The 20884-nt window shown below is 27.4% G+C and overlaps 2 protein-coding genes across 3 annotated transcripts in view; one reads left to right on the forward strand and one right to left on the reverse strand.

The window, feature by feature from the left end:
* LOC108777208 (uncharacterized) overlaps window positions 1–20884 on the reverse strand; it is a 95132-nt gene that overhangs the window by 37637 nt on the left and 36611 nt on the right. The window lies entirely within an intron of this gene.
* On the forward strand, window positions 9461–18511 carry LOC108777211 (uncharacterized). 2 transcript variants are annotated; one of them, XM_018544037.1, is made up of 6 exons: window positions 9461–9506; window positions 14613–14869; window positions 15251–15520; window positions 16910–17040; window positions 17216–17381; window positions 18049–18511. In XM_018544037.1, the coding sequence occupies exons 2-6, from the start codon at window positions 14615–14617 to the stop codon at window positions 18442–18444; spliced, it is 1218 nt and encodes a 405-aa protein (XP_018399539.1). In that variant the 5' UTR covers window positions 9461–9506; window positions 14613–14614; the 3' UTR covers window positions 18445–18511. The 2 variants fall into 2 exon arrangements, with proteins under 2 accessions (XP_018399539.1, XP_018399540.1); XM_018544038.1 differs by lacking the exon at window positions 9461–9506 and adding an exon at window positions 9778–9850.

Here is a 20884-nt window from a genome sequence, read left to right on the forward strand (position 1 = left end):
TCAACTGACATGTGCGGAATAATAGAAGTGCATTATGCTTTTATCACAAATACGTTTTGTATCAGTTTTATTTAGTGTGTAATGTGCAGCAATATATAATATAAAAAATTTTTTATAAAAAAATATGACGTTTTGTCTACTACGATTTTTACAATGTTATTTAATATTTATGACCTAAATTGCTGCGGTGAGAGGTTTATTTCACGTGTTTTATGTTACATGTCAACTATATTTTATATGTAATTTTTTATTACTGATAAAGTAAATATAAATACTATATATATAAAATATTGTATACAAAATAAAATTCTCAGCAGAAATAAATGTGTACGTACTAAAATAAAACTGTTTTCATCACTGTTTCTAATTTTTGAATGTACTTATCTATTACTTAAAACAATTATAAAAATATATATAAAAAATATAATGCTATTTATTATTAATTCTTAAACGCAATTAATTCTTAAAATATAATTTTAATTTTACCGTACAAAACTTTTCTAACTACAGTTTCGTTCAATTCAATCAATTACAGTTCCTATAATATTTACTGTGATAATATTAATTTTAAAAGTAACTATAGAATTAACTCAATTTACGTTTCATGAGATTAAAAAAAACAATATTTAAAAAAAATAAATTTAATCTGATAATTTTTTCTGATAACGTTTGTAATCTTTATTATTATTATTTGTTTATTATTTTTGTATTATTTTTTGTTTTTATTCCATAGGTATAAGAAAGTAATTTGTATAATTTACAACGTTGAGAGTACTAACGGTTAATAAGATTAAGCTAAGACTGTCTCTCTTGGCAGTAACTATTCTTCAGAAAATCCATTGTAAGTATCAGTCATGCACCCTTTCAATCGACGCTTAGTGGAAATAAACGTAAGAGGCAGCTGCAATAGCAGTAAACATAAATGCATTGCAGACATAGACTCCATTAGAAGAAGTGCCGTAGCTTGTAGAACTGATACCGGAGAAGAACGTTGCTCCGGATTATCCTGTGATTCGCCCCGGAGCTGCTCTGCGCCGAGGATTCAAGCAACATTGGAAATTGTCACTTTATTCGAAGGAGGATCTTACGGAAGGCTAGTGTCCGACTATCTTTTTCAGCTCTCCTCGCCTCCTACGCCATACAATTGTCTCGAACGAGGAGCGAATGGCAGGAAAGCTCGAACGAGTACTCCATGTAGGGTTGCAAGAGAGCGCCGCCGGGGGTGGATGAAGCGAGCACGGTGGGAACATAACGACTGCATTCAGTCCAAGTACCTCGCAACAATCCGCATTTTGCAACGACTTAACTAAACTTATATTGATATTTGAACGTCGGAACGTGTCAAATAGCATTTCGCAAATTGAGTCTGGAAAGGAGGCTACGCACAAGCATGATAAACAACATCCAATAGCGAGTAACGTAAAAATTTATATGTCGTATATTTCGACGAAAACGGTAGCACCGCGATGCGTAATAAAAACATACGTTGCAACGAAAAAAATAAAATCCACTTTCTGTCTTCTCCTCGCCGCTTCGATAAAAATCATATATTTCTATCACAAGATCAAACTAACTTAATTTATGTATGTTTAATTTTGTAAAAGATATGCCAATAATTTTGTTTTTCTTAAATCAAAGCTAGAAGATATCTTAAAATTATTTCTTAAGTTAATCCTTTCAGCAAGTTCTTTAATTAATTTGGAATTAATCTCCAGCTATTTTAGAGAAATTTAATTTCATGCAACTTTTTCTTCAACATGTATAAATATTCAGCAGTGTAATGTACCTATACACGTTACCACCGAAATAAATCTTAAATTATTCTGCTAGAAGCAAATATTCTCACATATAGAATCATTGCTATACTTTAGTAAAAATATAATTTACGTATTTCTCATTAGAATTAATATTCAGTATCTATATTATTATTCATTGGCTATTCTACAACCAAATTATAATTGATTATGATGATGTCTTATATGTGACTTAATAGCAACGTAAAATAAATATGTGTATGCAATACGCGATCAAAAAGTAATAATTATAAATCTACACGAGGCAAGCAATATATTTTTCATTACGCATAATTTGTAGTTAAAATGTGCATATACAAATTGTAACGTTTTTCTTAGCTGAACTAATACGTAATTTAGATAGTGTCGATAAGATATAATAAATCGGTCATTCGTACTGTTCAATCTAAACGATATCGTATCTTTTTATAGCGATATCGTATCATTTTTATAAAATCGTAATACTTTTTCTTATTTCTGACTGCTACTAATCTTTGATCGCATTGAGAAATTATTGTTTAATTAAACAATACTTGAGTCTTCACGAGTTTTATTGGTAAATAATTATCTGATATACATATCTCTTTTATTATACATAAGAATTGAAACTTAATTATAATTATCTTCTTAATGAACGCGATCTATCAATATGATATAGAATTATTAACGCCTCTCCCACAAACACAATGCGAGGGAATAACAATAGCGATAAGAATAATACGGTTTCAACCTATCAGAAACTGCTTATTCCGATGTATCCAATTTCTGATAGGTTGAAACTATGTTATTCCTATCGTTATCGCTGTTCCCTTGAATTATGTTTGGAGCTTAAAATAGGTAGAGGAAGGATATAAGGATGATTTATCTGAACTTGGCGAGTTGAAAAAACGTAACGAATCTGTTCGGTCGACATTCGGCATTCGTGACAAATTAACTGCAAACCACCTTAGTGTGAGTGACTGATATATAAATAAACTATTGTCTTATCAATAAACAATTTAAGAAAATTTAAGAAAATTCTAATTACACAAGTGATAACTAATAATTTTTAGTTGAGAGCATTATTCGTTAGGCGCATTTCTTATTTGCAATAAACATTTTACAATCTTTCTCATCTACTTCTATAGAAGAATTAATTCTATTAAATTAATGCGCAAAAGTTAATGCCCGATTATTATTAATTTTGAATGATAAATCGGACACAAACTTTTGCACTAATATATTTATTATTAATATTATCATTATTATTATTAACATTTACATTTCTAGATTTGAAGCTTTGTAAATATACAATATGTGTAGTAGAAAATACTTTTTGAATAGACATTAGAATATAGATTAATACCTTTTATTTTAAGTTTAAAAAGTGCTAATGTAAATTTTCGTACGTATACGTGTAAAATGATTTTAATAAAATGATCATATATTCAGTCTGTCTATAATCAACTGTTATACTGAAATTAAAATATTGTTATGGCTTTTTATCTATTTTTATGCAAACTCATTTTCAGTATATATCAACCATATACATAAACTAGTAATTATTCATAAAATTATTAATAAAAAAACAAATAATTTCTAAACGCTACTTACTAATTTTTGTAGCAATTTAAACTCCATTAGTAAGACTATTTGCATGAATATAAATTCAACTGTTAGACCATTTTGCACGTTTATGCATTTGTCCTTCACTGTGATAGACACAATTTATATCTCCTTGACATAAAATAGTATCATCATTTTATCACGGATAGTCAAACAATCATTAGGCAAATAGACTTGCAAATCCATGTAGAACGAATATCTCACATTATTTTTCAACAATGTGACATATTGAATAACAAGCTTTACTTGCACCATGTGTCATAACTATTTTGAGATTATGATCATTTTTCATGCCTATACATAATAGTATATATAAATAATATATCTTGCTATCTATACTAGCATGTGTATATTATTTTTAGTTTTCATTTTATAGCTATCTAGTATCTTAATATTATTACTTGTGACTTTGTTAAATGATATTTATTAAAATCCATAATATTTTTAATTTTGCAAAACTACGCGCATAAATGTGCAAAATACAATCAATATTACTATAAAATATTGTATAATCTATTACTACAAAACATAATCAATTACTCCAAAATATAATCAATTACTACAAAGTATAATCAATTATGTTATATTAATTCTTAATTGGTACAGTAATTATGATTTAAAAGTATCATTAATTTGAGGATTATATAATTAATTTATATTAAAACTTATAATTATTGAAAATGCTATATCAAAACTAAGTTGTACATTTGATAGGTTGCAGCTGCACATCGCAATTTCTAATTTGCGCGAACATGCCTGAAATTCCTGTCATTTTCCTATTCCGCTCGCACATATGACCGTGCGTGCAATATTGCACGCAATTAGAATTTTGGACAGCTATGCTGGTCGATGTGTTTCGCGCAACGCGCCCGCGCGTAATCGCTGAATAATGTAATTGAAAACTACCGACGAGCGGTCCATTTCGTTTAATCGGTTCATATAAATAAATCGCACGGACTGTGAATACAGCGTATCGATATTTCAGAATTGCAGGCAAGTATATAATTTTAGTCATGGCCATTAACGATTCAATCGAATAGTGATACTTATCGGCTCTGTCCGAGAATTAATTAAACCGTTAAAAATTTATCGTTATCGATCGACTTACGAAATCCGAACAGGAATTTTGTTCAATTGCCTGCTTCATCAGAGAAATTTGACAAATTAACATTATTCTGGAATAACTGCCGACAATTCCTATTACTGAATATATCTAATATCAATATCATTGATATAATGTAGAATGTATCAATTATCTTCCTTGCGAGTGATATATTAAGTAGATAGTATTCCAAATTCATTAATATCTATATTATGTATTTTTTGTCGATGAAAGACCTTGGATTCTTAAAAAATTAATAATTCTTTATTTACAATTTACATCAATTTATTTAATACTACTATCAATGACATAAAAATAAAATATTTATAAATTAATGTTTTATTTGATAATAAATCTGATATAATTTTATTATCAGTTGTAAATTTATAAATATTAATTTTTTTAAATTTATATATTGAATGATGATTTTTTGAATTTGTTGATTTATCAATATATAAAGTTTTTAAAAAAAAAATGAAATATTTTAAACAATTCAATTATATATATTTATATAAAAGATTTAAATAACTATAAAACTGTACTTATTTCTTTATAAGAATTTGTAATAAAGAAAACTCGATTAATGAGATAAACAGATACATGTTCCATTGTCCTTATACATTTATATGATTGACTAGTATAATATTATCCTAATATAATGTATATTTAGATATTTTTTAATATAACATTTACAATCACACACACACACACACACACACACACACACACACACACACACACACACACACACACACACACACACACACACGCACACACACACGCACGCACACATGTTAGAATGATTTTTAATTATAATTTATATTGAATTTACAACTAGTTATGAGCTAAATTTGTCAAAACTATTACATTAAAATATCATACATAGTTTGATTAAATTCAGCATAAAAATATTTCTAATATTTTTTTTATTTATTATACATTGCCACGATTTTACGTTTTTGATCAGGTTGTTGAGTTTTACGCACTAAGATATTTCAGATTGAAGGTAAAACAATATATTCTTAAAAAGATAAAAAATACAATACTTATAATACTTATAAACATGATACTTTAAAATAAATTCTGTAGACATATTAATTAAATTAGAACATGTAACATAAATAAAAATCTCAACAAAAATTATCATATATTTTTAATTAGATAATTTTTTGCTTTCTAATTGTAGGTTTAATTGTTTGATTTAATGTTGCATAATAATCAAATCATATAAAAATAAATAAAATCTATTATATTTTTTAAATATAATATGTCACCAAATATATTACAAGGTAAATATTTATTAATTTATCGGGTAAAGGTTTAAAAATTTTGGTCACAGGTGTTGAAATATAAAATAAATATATTTTTTATTACACAGAATGATAAAGTTTCTGTACTACTCGAATATCATGTTGCACTAGCAAATTGAATAAAATGATAGTAAATTGAATCAAGATTGAGATTAAGTACAGGTAATGATGACTTGCACGGATGTCGTAACGTTTACTACACAATATTTTATGATCACGCTAATTAACTTTCTGAGGAAACAATTCGTGCGAATTCTTGAAGGACAAAATATCCTCTGTTGCATAACGATTCTGGAGATTGTATGAAGCATATTATGAAATACAAACCGTTCATCATTTGCGTGTAAATAGTTAAATAACTTTATATATAACAGTCCTTTTTTCATATTACTATAAATTACGCATTACAATGTATCTCTATTATGTAATCAAAAATGTTTAATAAAAACATTTTTTAAATGATATAATATATATTAATATATAAATAAGTAATCTTATTATACAAAAAGCTTTGAGAAATATTATATAATATGTTACATCTATTGTTTATTAATTAGTATTATTATCATTGTATGAAATAGATAAACATTTTTTGACAATAAAAAGTTAATAAACAAGTTTGCGTGTGTAAATTAAATGTAAAATTGCAAAGAAAAATGAGCAAAAAAATTTTAAACATGTTAATTTAATCTAATCACTGAAGTATCAAAAAAGGATTGCAAAAAAAGAAGGGATGTATCATCTAAAAAAAAGTACACTATGATTCAACATGCAATATTTTTTTAGCAACATATGATTAAAATTATTAGATATTTTAGGTTATATAATAACTCTTAGATAAGATTAATTTTTTTAAATTTACTATCGTAATGTTTTTTGACCGTTGATGATTTATTTTTTTTTGTTCTCAACGATAATTATAATGGATATTCATTTTATACTTTAACTCCGTATAATATATAAATATTGGATGTTATTATAATAATTTATACTCAAATTCAACTAATTTAAGTTGTATCTTTGACTGTATTATGCGTGCAGATATATTATAATAATTAATTGACATGTCATTTATTTCAATGAGAAACCGTGATGTTCTGGAGAAAAGAACACTATAATATTACATAATATTCATTACATAATATTAATTTATTAAATTATTAATACATTATTAATAATTATTTTTAATTATGTTTACATAATCATTTAACACCATTCATCTTAAACTGTGATGACTAACAAAATTAGACGTACTTAGGACTCTGATTGATATTTTCGCTTAGATACTGTAGCTTTTGAACTTCGGACTATGCTGTGTAATACGTTGAAGGTTGCTAAAAATGTAACTGAAATATCTGTATTACGTATAAATCTTATCAAATTATATATTTATTGTCATAATAATTCTTTATCATGCAAATTCTGTAAAGCCTATTATTTTTTTCCATAATATATCTCGTTCACTTTTATTATATTACATTCTAAGTATACGATCTATTTCTTACAATTAGTAACATGCGTGTTTCATGCACTTAAAATTACATACCAGAAGTTCTCATAGTAGTTAACACGTTATAAACTTCTTATATCGCGATTCTAATTTTAATTGCTTCTGTATATACTTTATTATAAAATTATATTATACATAAAGTAGAATTCGATATTATAAGCACTTTACAAAAACATTTTGATATTTTGTACATACTAAAGAATAAAGAAATCTTATTTCTGTCATTTGATAGGTTTATTCGTGTTTTATGTATTTTGAATTACTTTAATGCAAATTTTGAAATGGAGGATGCTTGTATTATTCACTCAGTGCTCTATTATATATAATTTTGGATATAGAGCACCATAATATGGACTTTCGCGCGTATGGATAATATTCCAGATAACAAAATATACCCGCACTATGATGCACGCACGTCGTGCAGATTTCGCACAAAGTGACCTCACATCACTAGACAGATGCGTCCTTATTTTGGGAGTCATATAACTCGCACACGTGCAGATTCACGTATGCATGTATAAATAATATTAGTCTCAATCGAGTAATGTCGTATAATATATTTTTTTATTCATTTAATCATATATGCATTTAATCATATAGTACACATGCATATGCTCTCATCACTTTTATAGGCAGCGTAATGCTTTTATGCACGGCGTGATTATCAAAGTAAAGTAAACCCTCACACGAAGTATTTTTTGGATGTTCCCGTCAAGTGTGATTCTACAGTGCTAGCGTTTACGTCCGCATGTGTGTCCTCATCACATCGTGAAAGCAACATGATGATATTTTTGCACGCCATTACATGACTATCACGCGTGAGGGTAACGTGAGTTCTTATGAATTGTTATCTAAGCTTATCTTAATAATTATTAAAATCTGAGATACATGATAATAAAATATAAGTTAAGGAAAAAATGTTGAAGAGAAATATACATACCATAAAAATACGCAAACAAATATAATATGTAAATGTAAATCTAATGTGCAAGTCATTATACAAGAACGTCTGTTTCTATAATTGTTATACATTATTGCTATAATAGCTATAGGTAGAAATACAATTTTTTCGTACATTTTGAGTAATTAAATTATTCCATACTAGCTCTTACTTAGCTTAGCCGTACAACCAAAGAAAATAAATAGTTTGCAAAAAAAAAACAATGAATATATCTAGAATACAATTTATTTAAATATTAAATCTTATAGGACATATGAGAAACACAACCAATAAGAAATTGTCTTTAACGATCGAGCTGGATCTTAGGTGCTAATTATAATTCCATGTAAATTTATATATTACGTATGTAGTCTTTTTAAGAGAAAGATTAAAAAGACTACATACGTAATATATAAATTCACACGGAATTATAATTAGCACCTCCAGCAAGATCCAGCTCAACCGTTAAAGGCAATCTAGAATACAGTTTTGCAATAAATAAAATGCACATATATGCAAAAATGTAATAAGCAGCTATTAAATGCATTAAGAATTTATCTTTTTAGGGCCAGATGTGCCACCGTCGGATAAACTATATATGTGATAATTTATTTACTGAATAAACGATAAAATAAAAGAATAAGGGCGTAAGAGAATATGAGAGTAAGTGAACTGAAATTTATTAGAAGACAATCCAGCCTTAATTATAAATACAATGACAAAACACTGTTTCACTTCATCTTTTCGATAAAAGAATACTACATATATTAACCAAAATGTATGTATTGATGCAGAGTAAAATCCGTGATTTTTTCCCTTTAAATATCACATATGAATTTCATATCTTGAGATAACGCTTATGATAAACGACCTTCGTGAATAATTCTGCTATATTCTCACCGTTTGGAAAAATTATTCGAGTTTACGATGGCGGCATTATGGGCACCGGCGAATATAATGCATGAATTAATTTTGAAAATTGTGAATTTCTAAAATTTGATGAATTTTATGCAGTATTTTGTTATCTTTCTTGTTCAATACATTGTATGTATACTCAATGTGCAAAGTGCATTAAATATTCATTTATAATTTTCTTTAACGTTCGTCAGTCTTCTTCTTAATGAAACAAGCCCCTCTCTTGTCTCACTATCGAGATGATAAATACATGTAGCCAGCTGCTTGTCGCATTCACAGTTCGTGATCTCACGGGTGCTATCATCTTTATCATTGCTGTTACCTCGATTAGGTTAGTGTCCATTGCTTTATTAAAGGACAAATCGACTTGCGTTTAACGTTTACCAAAGTCTCATGTTACCCAAGACTTAGAATGAATCAGGAAGTCCGGCAATATAAATAGTGACCAAGCAGATCATTAGATGTCATGTTCGTGATGGTTGTCATTGTAGTGCCAAATGAAACCGTACGTAGAGACCTACAATTTCATTCAAGAGCACAAAAGAATGTACTGGTGCCAATATAAAGCCTGTTACTTCTTTTCTGCGTGTATCATTTCGCAGCTGTAGACTTTACGAAACGTAGCAGTGAAGTGAGCATTTAAGTGAAATAAAATCGGAATCGAATAATTTACAGGTCAGTGTGTCAATTGTCAACACTGTTCTCTTGATATTAATATTCAATAGCAGTTTATTAACAAAAGTTTAAATAAAGTCTCGACAAATATTATTTTGTAAGATTGTAGCAAAATTAGGTTGATATATCATACTTGGTAAACATGAAATTAATTTATCAATGAATATGTGTGAAATATATAAATAAAAATATATATAAATAAAAAGATTCTTATTAAATCCGATAATGCGTAATTTAATTATAATTTAAAAAATCGATTTTATAAAACACCACAAAATGCTACATCAGTGAAGAATTTCAAGTTTATTCTATGTAATCTATATACAAGTCGCGTTCTTGACAGGAAAAGAATTAAGTCATAAACATCACGTAGTGTACATTACAAACGACTCGCAAATATTGCGAACAATTGTAAGTTCTTACAAAACACTTGCTTATTTTATTTACAATTTTAGAGCCTCATAATTAATTTTCTATATCTTTAAATAATTCTATTTTTTTTTAAATAAAATACAATAATGTAGTTAAAATTTAAAAACTAAAAATATTAATACAATATCAAGTTTTCTGACTCTCACAATTTAAAAATCAATATATAAAAATCTATATATTCAAGTTACATATCAGTAGATATTTGTCTCTAATATCTGACTGAGATAGGATTCTGTGGACCAATCACCCACAAATCCGAAAAACAATCTGATTCGAGAAACGAATATAGGCCTCGGACAAAAGAGGTCTATAGACGTCCTATGCTCCACATAAGGAGATAAAAGGAGAATGCATGCATGTATTCAAGTAATATACATTGGTATACAGACAGATAGAGTCAATGAGTTGGTTATAGTTTAACAATATATACATACAATACTAATTTGATTTCGAACAATTACGAACAATTCCGCACAATAATGTAGAAATTTTGAATATTTGTTTAAAGTCATAGCACAAATGATCACTCTGTTCAACATTTAAATTACAGAAAATTAGTCATAACAAATATTGTTTTAATTTGTCAATGCAATACAAACTATTGCGCTTTTTAACAAAAAAATGCATTACACGAGATATTTATATGCATATAATACATAATATGCGTATATACATATATGAGAATAACAAATATAAACATAATATAATTTTTACACAGAATAATAACATATTAATTAAAATAGTACAAAATTCAACTAATAACTCAAACATTAATTTAATATTAAGATTTGTTCAAAAACTAAAAAGTTAATTAAAATAATGCACAATAATTAGTGATGCATTAGACTTTAAAGGATTAAAGTAATGCAAAATGAGAAAACATCAATACAGATACCGAGATTTATTCTCGATAAAAACAAATGATTGATAAACTTTTCTCAGCTCATTAAAATTAAAAGAAATGGCTCTTGAATGCATTATTCTGTAAGATAAGAATTTAATCTAACAATTTTCATAATTTCCTTTTTTAATAATTTATTTGAACATCTCATATGTAGTTTATAAGATTAATATTTTGTGCAATAGACATGGTTCAAAATTTTTTTATTTTTAGTTCTAAAGCATACAACAAAATTTTTAGTTCTATGACATAAAAAAACGTAAGACAATAACATAAACAGTAGCAAATCCAAAATGTTAATTTTCCTACCGCATATGTCTTGCTTAAGTTTTTTTTATTTACGATAGCATCAAAGACCGACTTTTAATGCCAAATGAAACTTGAACAATTACTCTGTTTTAATAAAAATATAATTATACTCGCTGTTTTAAAAGAATATTAAGTCTGTCATACAAAAAAAAAATGTACGAAATAGTAATAACAGAGAATAAATAATAATTTAATAATAATAAGAGAATAATAATTTATATATATATTTCATGACATGACATGGCCGATTGCGATGGCTATTATTAAAAGTTGTAAACGCATAAAATAATTTTAATATTTAAAATGTAAATAAAAAATAATATATAAAAAATAACAATATGTAAAGTGTACAACAATTTGGATTAATTATATTAATTTAACCTCAATACAAAGAAATATAACATGATATTCTTCTTTTTTAATAACGTAGTGACTTCATTGCAAGAATATAATTGTAAGCATAACATATGATTACGTAATTATTGCTTAAGTAATTATTACGTGAGTGAATGGCTTCGGAATTTCATCTTGTTGTTTTCGTATGTCAAGTATTAATTTTAGCCTGTTAGAGTTATGTAATGTGGAAATTGTATTAAAAAGAAGAGGTATATAATTTCACTATATAAGATTTGTGTATAATGTATTTAATGCGCTATCATCTTTTTTATCAAAATTTTCTTTAATTTATTCAAATTAATATATTATTATATATAATGCAATTGTTACAAGATATACACTGAAAGAAAAGCTGCTGCAGCAAATTAGATGATACAATATGGCATAACATTTTAATTGGCTGCTGCAGCCAATTTTTGATTGCGTTAGCCTATCTGCAATGTCAATATAGAATTTCGATAAGCTAAGGCAACCAAAAATCAACTGCTGTAGCCAGTTAAAAATGCTATGCCATATTTTACCACCTAATTCGCTGCAGCAGCAGATCTTTTCTTTCAGTGCAATAGGCACAATTTAATTAAAATAAAGTTTATAAAATCAAAATTAAAAAATAAATGATATTCAAAGACTCCAAATTTTAAAATGAGAAGGTAAATAAGCCTATGTGAGCCGTCACAAGTTGTAATGTGTGTATGAAATTGTATTCTTCAAAAGAAATAAAATACAGACGTTTCGACAATAGATTTTGTCCTCTTCATGTGCCAATATTATATTCCGGGAATTAGTGTTAGTTGTAGTAATAATTTACTTGATTACATTGAAATTCGTTGAAGTCATCATTATTCAAAATTGTTCTACCTCGTCTGTAATATCTAACATAATATTCAAACTATGATGGCAGTCACTAAGAGTAAAATAAAAACAATAAAGAAAGAAAGAGATTAAAATTGATATTATTGATTCTAATGTAGTCATAAAAGTTTAATGTATTTGAGACTTATTTAAGAACAATTTATTGATGATACTCCTTAACAATAAGTATCGAGTTCGATCTATCCACTTTGAGATCTCATAAGTGAGTGAGAGGTCAAAGAAGATTGAAATGTTTACAAACAATACGTCATCATTTAAAAGGAAAAAACAATATATATATAAATATAAATATAAATATGTTAAGGAGCATCATCAATAAATTATTCTTAAATAAGTCTCAAATACATTAAACTTTTATGACTACATTAGAATCAATAATATCAATTTTAATCTCTTTCTTTCTTTATTGTTTTTATTTTACTCTTAGTGACTGCCATCATAGTTTGAATATTATGTTAGATATTACAGACGAGGTAGAACAATTTTGAATAATGATGACTTCAACGAATTTCAATGTAATCAAGTAAATTATTACTACAACTAACACTAATTTCCGGAATATAATATTGGCACATGAAGAGGACAAAATCTATTGTCGAAACGTCTGTATTTTATTTCTTTTGAAGAATACAATTTCATACACACATTACAACTTGTGACGGCTCACATAGGCTTATTTACCTTCTCATTTTTAAAAATAAAGTTCATCATTTATTTGCAACTCTGTTACATAAATTATGCATTTTGAACATAATTTATATCTTTTGCTATATTGAGGAAAAAATATAGTCAATTCTGGTAAACATTTAGTTTAATACTGCTAATTAAACATTTATTTATAGTAAATCAATATTTGTTTAATAAAAAAATGATTGTTAAATTAAGTTAGTTGTTCTTGTACCAAATAAATATATCTTTATATATTTAATAAATATTTAGTCGGTATAGTAATCTACTAAATATCTATTAAAATTGACTATATTTCTTCCTCATACACATATAAATATAATTATGTAATCGGCCAAATGACGGTCAAGAGCAGGATTTTGGTTGCTAATGTATATAATGTGTGAATTTTATTTACCACGTATGTAGTCCCCCTAATCGCGTGCTAAAAATTCTTCAGACTTACTTCTTCAGACTTGACCGATTACATATCATATTTATGTGTTTGAATATCGACGGTCCAATATAAATCGTAATTTTTTTCTTTCTCATCTCAGTGCATAAATTATTTATGCTACTGTTAAAGTTATATATATAATAATTAAACGTATTCTTTATAAGTTTGGTTATTAAAATGTTCGTCTAATGGTGGACAGATCTGATTCTAAGGAAACTGCGGAAAACATTTCTGAGAAAACTCATCAAGGTGAAATATGGCCGACGTCATTCGGCCACAAGTACGTACGCGATCGCGGCGCGCCAGACGTGTCGTAAATTTCTCGCAAATACCGCAACTCGATCACGTTCGACGGGATCTCAACGCGGAACGTACGTATGCCGTTGGCCAAAAAGGGAAAAGGGAAAAGAGGCTTCCCATTACGCTCTTAATTGAAACAGCGATCTCAAACGTAGGGGAATGCGTCCGTCTTGAATATCGACGGACACAAAAAGAGAAACGATAACGTTAAAATGGGCGAAAAAAAAAACGGCGGTAGGAGAACGATGAAGGAAAGGGTGGAAAGGCCGGAATGAGTGGAGAGAGGCGGCTGGAAAAAGAGAAAGAAAACGTGATAAATCTCGCCGTGAACAATAAGTTATCGTAAAGAATCGTTTTCGCGTTTCGTGACACGGCGGGAAGAACAATGATTTGTCGGAGAAATTCTCCAATTCCAATTCCAATTTCAGAAATGGCCCTGGAGACACCGACATGGCTGAATCTATGCTTCGCGGAGAAGATCCTGCGAAAGTCGGAAGGCGACAATTCTATCGAAGTGACCGATATATTCTCAAAACCGGCCACGAACAAAGGTGATAACTACGCCAGCGACATGATCAGGGTTACTGTCGAATTTTCACGTGACCAAGGTGGCCGTAAGATTTCAGAGAAGAAATCAATCATCTTTAAAGTCTCGCCTATAGTCGATGGTCTTCGACAGGAGCTTGTAAATTGATTTAATTTATATATAATGTAAATGTTGAGAGAGAGTGGCAAATTGAGAGTATCAAACTGTAGCAAATTTCATTATTTCGAAATAGATTTCTACTAAAAGAAATTAGAATAATTAGAAATTTAGATAATCAGATTAAAAATACTATGCTTTTTATGAATCAAGTCCAAAAAAATAAATATACTTATTTACAGAAAAATTTTGTTTCAACATATTTTTTTCATTTCTGGATTAAAATTATTTTTTTTTTTGCTATCCTAGAAATTGAAACGTTCTATCACACAACTTTCTATTTAGACTTTTATATCACAAAAATAATTGCATGCTTGTTAAATTAAAAAAATAAAAAATTAATTTAAAATAAACCTGTTACAGATCTCGCAATCAGGTCTCTTTCAAACCGAAATATTGATGATGTCAGATACCTTGGATAAAATGAATAAAGTGTTAGACCCAAAACATCGCTTAAGTGGGAAAGGTCTATACGTACAAAATGAAAATCCAACTCTTTTGGCGATCGAGGATCTCGCGCCTCTCGGCTTTCGTATGGCCTGTCGTCTGTCTGGTCTTGATTTAGCTCATTGCATATTGGCGCTTCACGGACTAGCCAGGTTTCATGCAGCCTCTGTAGCCATATGCGAGAAGGTAAATCACCACGCGTGACCCTCAGTCAATTGTAACGTCTCATTGTAATGATTGAGAATTCAATGGTATGAATCAAAACCATATAAAGTTCAAATTTTTGAATTAATAAATCCTAATATTAAATATAAAAATACATATATGTCGAATATTACACACACACATACACACATCGATTGCATGAGCGTCACATTGTTATATTCCCTTGTGCCGTATTATCTTAACACAGTATCTGATAAAAACATAATACATACTTACAATTTTTGAAAAAAAAGTCAGCAGTTTGTTACTTCAATATCAGCCTCTTGCCCTAATAAAGTGAACTATAATGTTCATGAAACGTTGGCATTCTAGAATGGAAGACACTGAGATAACCCGCGAAATGCACATGATTTCAATATATTTAATTTTAATTAGCTTCAAACTGTGACGATATGTTTAATTTATGTATTTTGTCTTAAATTATTTAAGATATGATACGTTTATAATTCTTTTAAATAAATTCAATTGATGAAAAATATGTAAAACAAGTTACAATTACAATAGAGTTACAAATTTTTTGCAGAAATACAAACTGATCTATAAATTAAAAAAAGACTCGTTTTATGATTTATATATAATAATTAATTTTAAATTAGTCTTAAATAACATGTATGAAAAGATGAAACTTAGCAACCATTTATTTTGCAATGAATCATGCATTTAAAGCTTAAGTAAATTACAGCAAATTACTTGTAATAACCAGTCATAGAAAATTTATAAAAGATCGAACAGTATTAAGATAAGGAAAAATTATTATGCCCATTAATGATTGTTACGTAACTAAAACGTTCCAAGATAAATATCGTGCATTAGGATTCTAAACTCTGATACAACAGATACGTGCACTGTAATAATGCGTGCGGCATAATGGTTATCATAAACCGCAGCGATTTTGTATAGTCGAATGGAAGTTTGAAACTGTACGGCGAGTGATCCAGCAGAAATGCCTGCCGGAGAATAACCGTTTTAACCAAAGTCCAATATCCTTTAGTATCCCTTATTGCGGTACGTGCCTCGGCGTGTAGCCAAGAAAACAATTTTAAAAAGTGTCTTTTACAAAAAAAGATTTACTAATGAAACAAATATATCAAATTATTCCCTTGATAAAAAAAATCAACTTTTCCTTGATTCTAAAATATATACATACATATGTATTTTGAAATATAAAATATATGCATACATCTTTAAATACCTTTAAAATTAAAACAATTAAAAAAGAAAAACTTTTTTTGTAGCTTAAAGAGATATTTATATCCTCGATTCTAAGCAATAAATCTTTTATCATCAATTATGATAGATAAACACCGAATGGATAAACATTAGAACTTTTTAATAAATTTTAATTTTTAGGAACCAAAACAAAAAGAAATGTATGGAAGAGGAATGTTTAGCAGTTTGCAACCAGAAGAATTGAGAGGTTTTTTTCTTATGAGTGTTAAGGCTCTAGCAGATGAAGTTGCAACCTGGCCAGAAATGAAAAAGTAAGATTTAAATACATAAATGGAAATATTTATTGCTTTTCTCTTTAATGTCTAAAATAATATTTTGTATGCATCAAATAAATATTTGATATGAAAAGAATGAACATATTAAGACAAATATAAGTACAAATTGTGCTGTTTGTACTTCATACAATGTTTATATAATTTTTGTTAGATATGCGGATAAAATTGCTAAACTTGTCGATCACGTATATCAAATAGGAATAGATGCAACCCAACGCTGTGATGATGAATTTAATGTTATTAATCATGGTGATGTCTGGGTGAACAATATGTTATTCAAATATGATAATGATGAAAATCCTATTGATCACATTTTTGTAAGTACCATTGTGTTATAAAAAATGATATTTTCCCTAAACACGAATGTCCATTGATTTATTATAATCGTGGACTTATATTGCGATTAAGATCTAATAGTAAATAAAATAATTCATGAAATTTAATTTATACTTACGATACGATTAACATTGCTAAAACAACGTATTTACTTTTAAAATATACTTATCCTTTTAATTTAGAAAAATGTAAATCATCATAATGTATGAACTTAAATATAATATCTCATAGGTACTTTATTTCAATTATCCACATTTCAGAATTTTTATCAATTTTAATTCTTAATATTATATAATTAATTTCAATAAAGTTTACAAAAAATGAACAGAATAAATAAAATTGATATTCTTAAACGTAGTACATGTGTACTTATGGTACATGTTAATGTATTTTATGTATTTATAATCGGCTTTAGCGGTAAAAACAAAGAGACAGCATATGTTATGAATAATGTAATAAATCCAGTTCGCGATCGCATTCAGGTACATTCGCCACCTGTCTGTTAGTGTCGTTAGCATAAACTCAAGTTTTTCGCCACGACTTCCTAAACACAAGTCCCATTTCTTTTCTGTGGTAGATTTTATTTCCAATTCAATTGCCGAAAGCTCAAAGGATCGATCAACCAAAAGAGTTTGTTTGATATTACAGGTGGACTTCCAATTGTGTGTCTACACATCACCGGCACTCGATCTTCTCTATTTTCTCAGTACGAGTCCCGCACCGGATGTCATTGAAAACAAGAGAGATGTTCTATTGAACGAATATCTTGGCATTTTATCAAAAACTATGAAACAATTAAATTGCAAAACGCAGCCGCCTACTATGGAGGAACTGAAGGCTATCTTAAAACGAAGAGCTAGCTACGGAATGATAGCATCCTTTACAGTTTTGCCGATAGTATTGTGTTGTAAAACTGAAGCAAAAGATTTAGCAGAGCTCATGAGCGATGGTTTTTCAAATCCAGGTCTTAAGAGCGACAGTTTCAAAAAATTAATGCAAAAAAGACTTCCATTGTATGATGAGTGGGGTTTATTGGATCTCTAATGCATATTTGACTTTTAATAATAAAGAAATAAATATAGAATAGAAATCTAGAAAAGAAATAAAAATATAGGTGTAAATAAATATAAAATGCATCAAAATTAATAATAATAGATGGAATAAGTTAATGTACTTTTTTAAAAAATAAACCATAATGGAATCACATTATGATAATAGTATACCTTTTGTTCGAAAGATTAAAAATTATTATTTTGTGATAAATTGTTTTTATTTTTAATTTATTAAAGTTTTAAAATAAATTTACATAATACATTAATATATATATTAGAAATAACGGTATAATATAAATTTACATTATTTTGTTTTATAGATATTATATAATTCAACTTGCATTAACAAACAAATGGTATTATTAAAAGTGATACGTATAATATAATTTTATAATAATATCAATGCAAAAACAATATATAAATTAATTAAGATATGAAAAGACGAATTTTAGGGGTTGTATTACAAAACGTGTATTAAGAAAATTGAAAAAATTGTGAAATATTACTGTAAAGGAAATGATTTAAAATATTTATTGTGTTATATGATATACTAGTCACAAAATTGATATATGTTATTAACTGTGTTCTTACAATTCAAATCTTAGACATCAATTCTTATATATTAAAAGTATTGCTAAAAATAGATAAATAATAATATTATATAATAAAGCAATAATGTATATGTAAATAATAAAACGAACTTAATATAAATTGGATATTATCATTTTTCCAATAAAATTATAAATACGTAAAAAATATTATATTAAATAATTTAATATAGGAGTATGTATAAAGATTTTAAGATATTATGCATATACATACGCATACACATACATACATACATAATGTGTATATGTGTACTTAAATTATAAGATGTATATATTTAAAATTATACAAATATATATAATTAAGATTACTATAATTATAGTTAGAAAAATCTGAATATTATAATATTATATAAGGAGACATAATTATTCCTTTTAATAGCTTTTTAATTAACTTTTACTTTTTGCTTTACTATACGAAGTTACAAATTACTTCCTTTTACGATGCAAAGTGAGAAATCATATAATGTTTGACTTCGTTGACTTAGATTAACATAGATTACTTCAATTATAGATCACATTAAAAAACATGGAAGATTCTACATTTTAATGCCTTGGATAAGTTTGTTATAGTTTCTTATATATTCATAAATTTAATGTAAAATATCTCCGTGTCTTAATTTCGAGACTTTTAATACATTTCCAATCTTTCTCTCTTTCTCTCTCTTTTGCAACATTATAGATTTTATATATATATATATTTTTTGTTTTTCTTTAAACCTTCATGTCTTCTTTAAATTTATTAATAATTGTACAATATAATTTATTATAATTGTACATCTTAGAGAATTTATAGAAAATTTAATTTCCTAGTCATTACACTTTTCATTTTTAAAGTTTATGTAATCTAACTTTTTTCATGCCATTATTTTGCTACTGCGCTTTTTCTGTTAACACCTTGTCTAATTTCATTACGAGCTGATGTGCCTTGTTGGACTTTCTCTGTATCGAACATTTAATACTGTTAAATTTTATGTCGACTCAGCACGAGCACAATACATAAAAATCTGTTAATAATATAAAAATATTTGCTTTAATTAGAAACATAAATTGATCATTTCATATTAATTATAAAATTATTTTTAAAATTTAAATTGTAAAATTATTTTTTCTAATATATATAAACAACAAGAGATACAAATATCACATAAATCTTAGAAATATGTGAAACAGATTTAGACTTAAATTGAACTTTCGTAATATTTTTTTTTTCTTTGTAAATTAATCCTTTAGTTTTGATTGAGTAAATCGACACAGTATTGCATGTTGGCCATTTTACGGAAACAAATAATAACGAGATGCGAAAAACAAAGAAATGGAAACGAAATTGCTATTGGACACGCATACTGTAGCGCATACCTATTTTATGGATTAATTGTTATTTTAGATAAAACGTATGTCAGAAAAAAGTTTCTAAAAAAATTCTTAAAAAGAATTGTTTATGTAAATTAGTTTATGTAAATTAGAATTAAGACAGTATTCTACGTCGATTTTTTAATATTTAAAATGCACAACCTTACTGGGATTTACCTTAGGGGAAATAATGAAATTTTTATTTTGGCTTATAATTTTCGTTAATTTTAGTTAAAGCTGAATAATTACCGTTTGTGCTGTTCAAAATGATTCCGATTCATGGCATATATTAAGCGCGCTACCGAATAATTAACCTTTGTGTGGTTGGACAATAATTTCAGTTACTTATGGTATTCTATGAAATAAATAGCAGGAAATCATTATTTTACGAGCATAATTGGAAAAATTTTGCAGAGAGACAGAGAGAGAGGGAGAGAGAGAGAGAGAGAGAGAGAGAGAGAGAGAGAGAGAGAG

This window comes from Cyphomyrmex costatus, unplaced genomic scaffold, assembly GCF_001594065.2.
Source record: "Cyphomyrmex costatus isolate MS0001 unplaced genomic scaffold, Ccosl1.0 scaffold415, whole genome shotgun sequence".
Classification (NCBI taxonomy): Eukaryota; Metazoa; Arthropoda; class Insecta; order Hymenoptera; family Formicidae; genus Cyphomyrmex; species Cyphomyrmex costatus.

Excerpts from the sequence above, each read along its gene's own strand:
- LOC108777211 (XM_018544037.1), top strand. The coding sequence starts at position 14,615 with ATGGCCCTGGAGACACCGACATGGCTGAATCTATGCTTCGCGGAGAAG. Across the intron at positions 14,870-15,250 it reads ATGGTCTTCGACAGGAGCTT|ATCTCGCAATCAGGTCTCTT; the intron begins GTAAATTGATTT and ends AACCTGTTACAG. Across the intron at positions 17,041-17,215 it reads ACCTGGCCAGAAATGAAAAA|ATATGCGGATAAAATTGCTA; the intron begins GTAAGATTTAAA and ends AATTTTTGTTAG.